This window comes from Nansenia antarctica (assembly GCF_963989245.1).
Source record: "Nansenia antarctica genome assembly, chromosome: 9".
Taxonomy (NCBI): Eukaryota; Metazoa; Chordata; class Actinopteri; order Argentiniformes; family Microstomatidae; genus Nansenia; species Nansenia antarctica.
The window spans coordinates 32,052,511-32,063,118 of NC_137679.1; the positions used below are offsets into that span (position 1 = coordinate 32,052,511).

At 41.9% G+C, this 10,608-nt stretch overlaps 1 protein-coding gene across 1 annotated transcript; it reads left to right on the top strand.

Annotated features, from left to right (window-relative positions):
- Window positions 1–7,988: 7,988 nt before the first annotated feature.
- On the top strand, window positions 7,989–8,813 carry LOC308164940 (high choriolytic enzyme 1-like; the record flags this gene model as incomplete). The annotated part of the gene is made up of 1 exon (XM_080539013.1): window positions 7,989–8,813. The coding sequence occupies one exon, from the start codon at window positions 7,989–7,991 to the stop codon at window positions 8,811–8,813; it is 825 nt and encodes a 274-aa protein (XP_080395139.1).
- Window positions 8,814–10,608: the final 1,795 nt, after the last annotated feature.

The window sequence follows — 10,608 nt, forward strand, 5'->3', positions numbered from 1 at the left end:
TAGAGTACAGCACAGTGTTTTATCTGTACAGTATAGTATAGTGGATAGTGTACATAGCCTTTATTTATGTAAACCAGCTCCTTTCCCTTCTTGTTTTTTTAGTTTTTTTTTCTTTCCTAGCACCAGGGGAGCCCCCCCTCCCAAATTTCGTTGTTTGGTACCTGTACTATAGCAATGACAATAAAGACTATTCATTCATTCATTCATTCATTCATTCATTCATTCATAAAGCTACCCTTAAGAGAAATGTATAAAACTAAATCTACATTGAAAAAGTAATTCTTTACAAAACTACCAACAGAAGTCAGTTACTGGCAGATGACCAGTCCGTATGACAAAAACAAACAACTGAAGCGCTGTGAAATCACTGAAAAAGATAAAAACAGGTGAGGTGGGTTGAATGGGGAGATGGGAAGAAGTGGAGTAATAAATAGTCAGACATTCAAAGTTCAAGGGATGGAATAAGATTCCACCCCATCTCTTCAGGCTACATCTTAACTGTTCCTCCTAAAGACCTCTTCACTCCCCACTACCCCCCTGTACAGTTATATATATATATATATATATATATATATATATATATATATATATATATATATATATATATATATATATATATATATACAAAAGAAAAAAAAGAAAGTAATTCTTCCTTCTTCTAGCATTGTAACTACCAATCATAGCATAGATTACTTTTTCTTATGATGACCGATGGATAGATGATTCACTTACTTCAGTCGCTTTGGATAAAGGCATCTGCTAAATGACAAAAATGTCAAATGTAATTCCTATTTCTTTATTTGTTTTGGGGGAATATGAAGTGAGTAGTGACAGTAGCTCACCGCTTCACCGCTACAAAAAATAAGTAGTTAACCACCACCAAGCTACAGAAAAATGTAGTTAAACTAATAGTCGAGATATAGCCTACATGTAGTGGAACTACTCCCCAACACTGATAGCACTATACCTGAATGAGGTAACAAACACATACTGTAAGATAGGTAGTGGGTGTCTTTATGACTGTGCCATCTAAAGCGTCTATCTATCCGTTTGACCAGGATCCTGGTTGGGTCTTTAGAATGGCCTCCTTGTTAGTCTGTAATGAGGTGCTCACACCAGGCGGTGGCTGACTTTCAGTGACTCATCTGTGTACACTGTACAGCAGCTGGCTCTTCAATGTTTCCTGTCACAGCTCCCTATCTGACAGCTAGAAGTACTCCACAACCTCAGGCCTGAGGCAATATGCTGCTCCACAATGCCCCAGGGTTCTCTCTCTCTCTCTCTCTCTCTCTCTCTCTCTCTCTCTCTCTCTCTCTCTCTCTCTCTCTCTCTCTCTCACACACACACACACACACACACACACACACACTCTCTCTCTCTCTCTCTCTCTCTCTCTCTCTCTCTCATACACATACACACACACACACACACACACCCTCTCTCTCTCTCTCTCTCTCTCTCTCTCTCTCTCTCTCTCTCTCTCATACACATACACACACACACACACACACACACACACACCCTCTCTCCCTCTCTCTCTCATCATCATCGGTCCTAATGTATGACTCTGCAGTTTTATATGGTTTTATGATTCATCATAAGTCATCATATTTTTCTAGATTTTCAAATACATACTGTCATCCCAGGACCGGAATGTGTTGGTTCAGTTACTAACTTGGTTAAAGAGGAAAAGCACGTTATGAAAAACATCAAACATTTTCATGGTGCCAAAAATAATAGTGAAATTGCCATCAGCCATTGCCAAATAGCTATGATTCTCTTCAAAGCTCAAACAACTACGTAATTCAAAAGCATTTAAGTGAACATTTATCTGTAAGGCTGTTTGCGTTTGTGACAACAGCATCTTGTTTTGTGAGGTGGTAGAATTGCCACAGAGGGCAACATATTGACTGATGCAGCTGATAGTACTACAGTAAATTAAAATAATTTCCAAATCGATTTGCGATGTCAAGCAAAAACAGGAAAAATACATTTTCATAAACGTTTCAACATAATTGTAATCACACATTGGTTGTGTGGTTAAAGTTAAACCGTTGGACGCTGGGTAGCAGTAGAACCATGCAAGGGTTAGGCTACCTCTGTGATGTGCGGTTGCATAGCTATTAGTTGCACTGAGCTATAGGCCTGTCTCCCATAGCCAGCCAGGTGCATGCAGGGCAGAACAGCCCCAGGCATTACATAATGGTGTGCAGCAGTGCAGCAGTTTCACCTGCAGAGCAGGACATGTCAACATGCCATGGACAACATGCTGCACAGCCCCTCCAGAGAGAAAAGATGGGGGAGAGGAGTCACCGCAGACCACAGCGTTTAAAAGCTTGTCGCTCGCTTCATTTTCATGACGTTACATTCATTGTGGTTGATGTAAAAGTATATTATTGACCCATCTTTTTTTCTCCCCACACATTTATTGTGGTAGGTTATCTTTTAGCACGCTGCAGAGTGTGCATTTTTAATCACCCATAGCAAGCTTGCTGTTAAGAACGGGAATAATCAAGTTGAGATTTCCATATCAATCACTCCTCTAATAACTTAGTAATTACAGTATTATTACACAAGTATGAGTGGAATTGTGTGTGACGTATTATCTCAACTTCATATCCACAACAATATTAGTCATAGAGAGAGGGCAGGGCAATGGTGAGAGGGTGGGCCAATACATTTTTTGTGTGTCATTATTGGACATGAACAGGATCAGATAGACAAACAGTTTTACATGGAGGGACAGAATCACTTTGGAGAAGTTTGTTTCCAGTGTGAGTTAATGTTTAGAGATCATTACAATGCTCTTAGCATATTTATGCCATGATTTATTAAACAAGCACTTTTGCTTTCCCCAGTTTGCTCAAGTCTCACGCAGTCAAGTCATGCATCTCAACTAAAACCAGCGTAACAATGTTGACATGTCAACTGCTACTTAGGCAATATAATGCATGAATTGTTAGTCTATACAGTAGTTTGTGTGCTAGTATAACTCTGGATCTACCCGAATTATACACACGCTACAAGATATCCCACCAAATTAAACATCACGGAAGTCAACCCCCCTAAAAATACACAAACATTTACTGTTGAGATGTTTTTTTGTTTTTTTTACAAAAATCATGGAGAAATTATTCTTTATGCATCTACAGTAGTACCACGTTTTCCACATCTTCCATACACTTTAGAGTGCAGTGGTGTGGATCCTTGAACATGTTGCATTATCTCCTAACATCATGCAGTCATGCAGAACTAATGTAAACGACAGTAATGTGGCACAAGTACAGTTGTGTATACAGTATATTCACAGAATACTGAACCTGCAAGCAGTAAAACGCACAGTAAAATGCTTCCCGCAATCGCTGTATAAGAAGAAAGCACTAAGTACCAAGGTCACTGTCTATCTGTGTTGGCTCGAAGAGCCCCAGTACACTTGAAGGGGTTTATCAGTACCAATTCAATACCATCTGAAGCAAGCAGAATCCATCAGTCTAAAATGTGGACTCAGCAGTAAGACCACCCATTTCTCATGGAGTCACTGAGAGTGCCTAGGGTGATTTAGAGACCAAATGTAGTGCCTCCCTCCCTGATCTAGAGTGAATGGGTCGAAGACAGATTATTTCAGATGGGGAGACCAAATATTCACAAAGCTCACAGACACGATGGCACATGCTGATTTAGTAAATGTCAAACAACCTATAAATAGCTTGAGCTGTTCTAGACGCTTTAAATGTTATCATGGCGGTATAGGATGTATACTGTACCCTAGTTTCTAGGCGAGAGGTTTTTACAATGGTCACCCTAATTTACAACAAATGAGGAGGACTTTATTGATTGTCTTTTGCATATCAACCAGGCTATATTGATGATCAATATCCTATTCAGTGAAGCCAAAACTCAGCATAAAAATTGCTGCTTCCCATTGTATTTGGGGAAGTAATTACTGTATATTTACTTGATTGACATTCGGTGTGATTATGATGACCCACCAACCACTGAAAACGCATACAGGGTTATTTCTTTCACAAGACATTACAACACTGCTAGTCTTGTCTGATCATAGACATGTACAGTATGTGTTTCAGCCACTTCTTTTCAGTCTGGCAGAAATTATTATTATTATTATTATCATTAAAGTGATAGGATATGAAATCTGTGATTATCTGAACAAAAGGCACATACATGTACTGGATGATTATTTGTTTTGTGAGAGTTATATTGTTGTCATACCAAACATGTAGCGCATTGTAACGTTCTATTGCACATTTCAGACTGGGCCAAAATGTTTCTTTTAACCAGCTAATGATCTTCTTCAATGAATGCACTGGGTTGTGAAAAGACCTCTCATGAGAGCTGTAGCCTTAAGCTGCCTGCTTATAGAGTACACAAGATATCCAAGGAAAAAAAAGAAAAACTGTGAATAAAATACTGTGTGCCAGTGGAGACTGGTGGAGAAATCATGCATGTTTGATACCATTCTTCATTCAATTCCATGCATTACAATGAGCCTGTACTCCAATTTCTACCCCCACCAGCCTCCACTGCTACCTATCTACTATACATGCCATAACGACCTGTGTTACAGAAACATATAACACCAATCCATTCCATTCTACAAACACAGATCAATGCTGTGCATTGTGTTCTTGCCAGAATCACCTCTTCTATAAGTGCCAATCTAATGTCTTAGATTCATTTGTGAGACAGCAAATATAGAGCCAAAGAAATTACCACCACTCTGCCTAACTGGATTGATTTTCCTCCCCGGGCTCTAAGATGTCTTTGACAGCCAAAATTTACTGTGCGCTTTCTCCATGAGTAAACCTTAGTGCTACCTCAGCAGTACCTAGGGAGCAGCTGCGTGTGTCGCCCAGCCGCCTCCATTGTAAGACTCTAATTTGCCTGCTGACTTCCTGCTGTGGCAAACACAACATCCAAACATGGAGGCTTTGTAATGTTGTTTTTGTATATAAAGCACGCTAGTACACTCAATGCACTTACTGTCCATTTTGTTGTGATTCTTTGTTTATTAGGCAGGTGGTACGCGTGTAATGAAAGTGCTCTCCAACAATACATGGGGGGAAAAGGAAATGCAATTTAAATTGTTTTTTCTCAGTGGTACCGTATGAACTACATGTAGTCTATAGGTTCCATTACAAGATTTGCTTATCGGAGTGTAGTGCCTTAACTCATTTAGTGCTGAGGATGAGTAGAGTCAGCCAATTTGCCAACATTCTACTTCTAGAGTGCCACGGTTAATTTCATTCACCAAAAATGATAGTCAGGTAGTGTAGAAGTAGTCGTATAATATATATTATTTTTGTAGTGTGCGTGTGGTTGGTTTGGGGGAGACAGTCTTTTGTTTTCTTCCAGTGCATTTCTCCAGGAGCCTGGGTGCTTGGGGGAAATAGCTGTTTGACATCCTCTGGGTTTTAGCCCCCAGTACCTTTTCCCTGACGGCAGTAGCTCGAACAGTTTCTGATTGGGGTGGCTGGGGTCCCTAATAATCTTGAGAACCTTTCTGACACACTGGTCACTCCTGGATGGAGGGAAGCTCGCATCCACTGATCCTCTAAGCTGTCCGCACTACCCTTTGCAGTGTTTTGCGGTTTTAAGCAGTGCAGTTCCCATACCAGGCAGTGATGCATCCCGTCAGGATGCTCTCGGTTGTGCCTCTGAAGAAGGCCCCGAGGATCTTAGGCCCTAAGCTGAACTTTTTCAGCCGCCTAAGAAGCTTTTTTCACCACCTGGTTGGTATGCTCGTCCCAGATGAGGTCGTTGTTGATGTGGACCCCCAGGAACTTGATGCTGTTGACCCTCTCCACAGCAGACACATTGATGGTGATGGGGTCTTGTGCCTGCCTCTTCTTCCTGAAGTCCACCACCAGCTCCTTGGTCTTGTCGGCATTGAGAGCGAGGTTATTGTCCTGGCTGTACTGAGCCAGGTGGTCAACCTCGCTCCTATAGGCCGCCTCGTTGCCATCAGTGATCAGGCTAACCACCGTTGTGTCTGTGAACATGATCACCGTGTTGGAGCTGTGAGTGGCCACGCAGTCATGGGTATACAGGGAGTACCACATAAAATACATGGCACCCTAGGTGGTGAGTGTTCCGGAATTCTTTGGCAGTTAGTGAGTTAATATACCGGCTTTGAAAAGAAGAAAAAAAACACTCCTAATACGATATTCTGGGAGAAATTTTGCCATTTCCCCATCATTTTTGGATTACAAACCGCTAATATTATTACGAGCTAAAATCAGAAAACTAAAGATTAGCTTCAATTGTCCTCTATCGTTGTCTCACTACTACAGTACATAAGATAAAAGACCAATACCCCATGAGCCAAACCACAGGGTAGGCCGATAGCCTATACAGCTAGGGAGAGTAGCTTACAGTTAGCTCCTATTGTGCTCCTGTCCTTCCCCTCTCATTCCAGAAGATTACCCGATCCTCTCATAGGGTTTTATAATGTTCAGGCTAGGCCTAGGCCACAGAGGCCCTGATCTATGTGACTCGCCTGATTGTTTTTATTTTATTGTTTTTCTCTTGCTGCTACAATGTCGAGGAACCGAAGTCTAAGAATGTTACTCTCTTATACGTATGCAATGGGATGTAACAATAACCTTGATTCTGATTCTGATTCTGCATACCCAGGCCCTCTCAGCTGGGTGTTGAATAGCACAGCTCCAGTCATTCAGCATAATGCACCATCCGATGTGCTAGCTAGGCTCAAATCAGGGCGCAAACATTAGCTCCAGCTTTCCCCATTCCATCTCTTATACTGTTATACTGCAGTAATTGTTTTTAACAGAACAAAGCTCAGTCAAATTTCTTCAACCATTACCAAATTCCTGAGGAAGACAGTGCCGCGTGGTGTGTTCCGTAAAAGAAGCTGTCAGTGATTTTCAATAGACATATGATGAATGCTAAAAGCTCTATTTTCCTCAAATTTCGAGTTGCTCATCTTGAATTATGCTTCTTCAAATGAAAACAAGAGCCTTGGGTGTAGCAGCAGAAGACATCCCATGCTGTTATTTTGAGATCTTTGAACCTATCGTCCTGTCAATCTTTTTAAAGAGACTAAATTCAGCCGGCGCGCTCAGGTTGAGAAACGAGACAAATGAAAATTTGTCTTAATCACTCTGTCAAAACTATGGCTATAATTATGAAAGCTATTACTGTCCTGGCAGCTTAGATAAATAGGATCTCAGACACTTCATAAATACTCGTAAAGGTAATAAAACCTTAATGTGCTCCTTATTCCATCCTGGTATTGTAAGTGCCCTAGCTCCAACCCCTAAGGCTTTAAGATAGTTCTCCACGTCGCATCCGTTGGCTGAGCTTCACATTTACAGCAGTGCAGAGTGGTAGATGGAGACATTCCTACAGTACAATATTACATTCATTTCCTGCAACATTAGGTTGATACAGTATATCAATGAGATATTTTCCATTATGTATTTTCCAGATACAAATGACAAATTGGGTCACATTTCCACTTTTGTTAAAGGTCCCATACTAAATGGAATCAATATGACATGAATAACCTATGGACTGAAATTAATTTGTAGTTGTCGACTGAAGTGTAGAGTAAGCCTGTTTGGGTGAGGTGTTTTAAGACCAGTATTGAAGGTTTAAAGTAACAAGACTGGGAGATGTCCAGCAACACCAAGACTAAACACACCATGACATGGTGTAAGTTGATCAGGGTGGATTAAAACTATGTTGAAACTGTAGGCTTGGCCATGGAGTCCTCCCTGTAGATGTTTATTTAGGACTAGCAGCATGGACCCCTGCCCTTAATCCTCCTGCAGACACACCTCTAGAGACCTGTATAAAAGCCCTGGACTGACCAACACTCAGACATCAGCCTCAGTGCCAAGGAACCTCTCCAAAGCATCTCCACAACCATCTAGAACCTTCTAGAGTACCTCCACCACCAGAGCCAAGGAGCCATCTGGGTATCATCTCTTCTCTCCACCATGAAGATGGACCACAGCCCCTCTCTCACCCTCCTCCTGCTGCTCCTGCTGGGCCTCTCCCAGGCCAACCCTCTCCTGGAGGACGGAAGTGAAGAAGATGGAAGTGAAGAAGACTACCAGATGGACGACCCTGATGCTGAAGTTATCGACATCACCACCAGAATTCTGACCACTAACAACGGCTCCAGTGAGCTGCTATGGGAGGGAGACATGCTAGCACCAAAGACCAGAAACGCTATGGTCTGCTATAACAGCAACTGCCTGTGGAGGAAAGCCAGAAGCGGCAAGGTTGAAATACCCTACATAATGAGCAGGCAATTCACTCGGCGCGACACACAGATGATCGAGAGAGCCATGAGGTCCTTCCACGGCAGAACCTGCATTCGCTTTGTGCCCTACACAAACCAGCGTGACTACATCAGTGTTGAGAGTAGAAGCGGCTGCTTCTCTGATCTTGGGAGAATCGGAGGTGGGCAGATTCTCTCCATCAGCAAAAGCGGCTGCCTTAACCACGGTATCATTCAGCACGAGATCATCCACGCTCTGGGCTTCCAGCACGAGCAGACCAGGAGCGACCGTGACCAGTACGTCAGGATCAACTGGCAGTACATTCCCACCAACGTGGCCTATAACTTCAAGAAACAACGGACCAACAACCTGAACACCCCCTACGACTACTCCTCCATCATGCACTATGGAAGAACAGCCTTCACTACAACGTATGGAAGGGACACCATCACCCCCATCCCCAACGCAAACGTGAGGATCGGCCAGAGGCGAGACATGTCCAGAATCGACATCCAGAGGATCAACAAATTCTACAGATGCTAAGTCAGAGGAAAAAGAGTCTGGAAAATGTGTCGTATGACGGCAGTGTAGTTTTGGTTTAATGTTTGCCGTTCGGTTGAAATGATCATCATGTGGTACAACGTGCTTTTAATGCACACAATTATTTAGTTTTCTGTGTCATTGTAATCACTAATCGTATGGGAAGATTTTATTTGAACATGAAAATAAAGAAGATATAAAAAAGATATTGTTTCCACTTTTGATTCATTCCTTTTGAGTGCCAGGTTGAGCAGTGAATGGCCCATAGTTGCACCATTTACTGGTCATAAAACTGCTGCTGCTGCACATATGTACATTAAGTACAGACAATAAAATAGTATACGGGTATAAATCAATAAGCAATGACATTAAGCCTGTCTGACCTGATGATTAGACCAAACCATTGCGCCCTCGTTTACCATACATAAAATCCACAAACCATAAACATAAACACACCTTAACTACAAAACAAAACACGTGACCTCCAATGAAATGTTCTCTTTTTATATCAACCAACAAACAGGTGCTCAGACCCCTCAGCCCACTGAGGGGGGTTTCATCTGCTGTTTGTGCCTGAGTGAGACCCAGCCCCCGTGCGCCCATCCCATCTGTTTCCCTGTTCCCCTGGCATCTCTCATCTTCGCCAACTGCCGAGGACAACAACAACCATCTCTGCCATCAACCACGTTTTCCATAGGCTCTTGCATGAGAACCTCCTCTATTTCTATTGGATGTAGCTAACAAACCCAATTTTGACCAGTGCAAGATAAGCATTTTGTTTCACAAAATGAATATCCATCCATACACCAACTGGTGTACAATACTTTGTTCACAACTATTTTGCAATCCAGTAGAATACAAAACAAAAAAAGAAATCCCCATCCTTAACCTGTGTAGTGTCTATGAAGACTAATAGAATGTGAGAGGAAGTCTCATTTCAAAGTATACACTGCCATCGGGTGGTGACTTAGGGAAAAACTACATTTATTTACAGTCCTGAAATTGATTCCAGTTACAGTATCAGATATGACCACTGGGAGGTGGCAGAGCATGTGTTGAAGTCTACCGTCAGTGGTTGCAACATTTGCTGTCACAGCTACAGTATCACATCCATGGGACTTGACCTTGTGTTTCTCAAGGGAGCCAATATTCAAATTCACCTGAATACAACATAGAATATAAATATGAATATTATACAGTATGTGCAAACGTATAACATCTCATCAATCAACAGATGGTGCACGCTCTTTTACTGTCTCACTGCGCACAGTTAATCACAGTACATGCACAGTAATTGCGTGTCATCTCTCCACAGCGGAAATTTCAAGGCGGCCTTTGATCCAGAGGAGATCTTTCTCTTCTAGAGATTTCATCTTTATATTAAAACTCTGAAATCATTATCCCGGCAGACTCATATGTTGTATTAAGTGTATTCTCTTGCATATCCACCTGTACTGGTGAAGACCAATATGCTTGTCAAATAGAAGCTACCTAGGAGAAGTTTCAGTAAGGCTACTCTACTGTAACCTACATGTTTTCCTGATCACACCCTTGCAGTGCATAATCACTGTGGAAGAGCTACTATTTGGAAACAGCCTCGGCGGTCTTTGCTCAGCACGGCAGAGCTTAGACCTGTTATCAGAGAAAACAGCAGGTTACTTCTGCTTGCACAGTAATCCACAGTAGCATATTCTTTGTGATATTCTTCATAGTTATTTATTGTTCTGAAGCTAGTGCTCTCAATTGAAATCCTTACTGAATATAACATTATTCTGTAGTTCATAGCCTTGGTCATTTT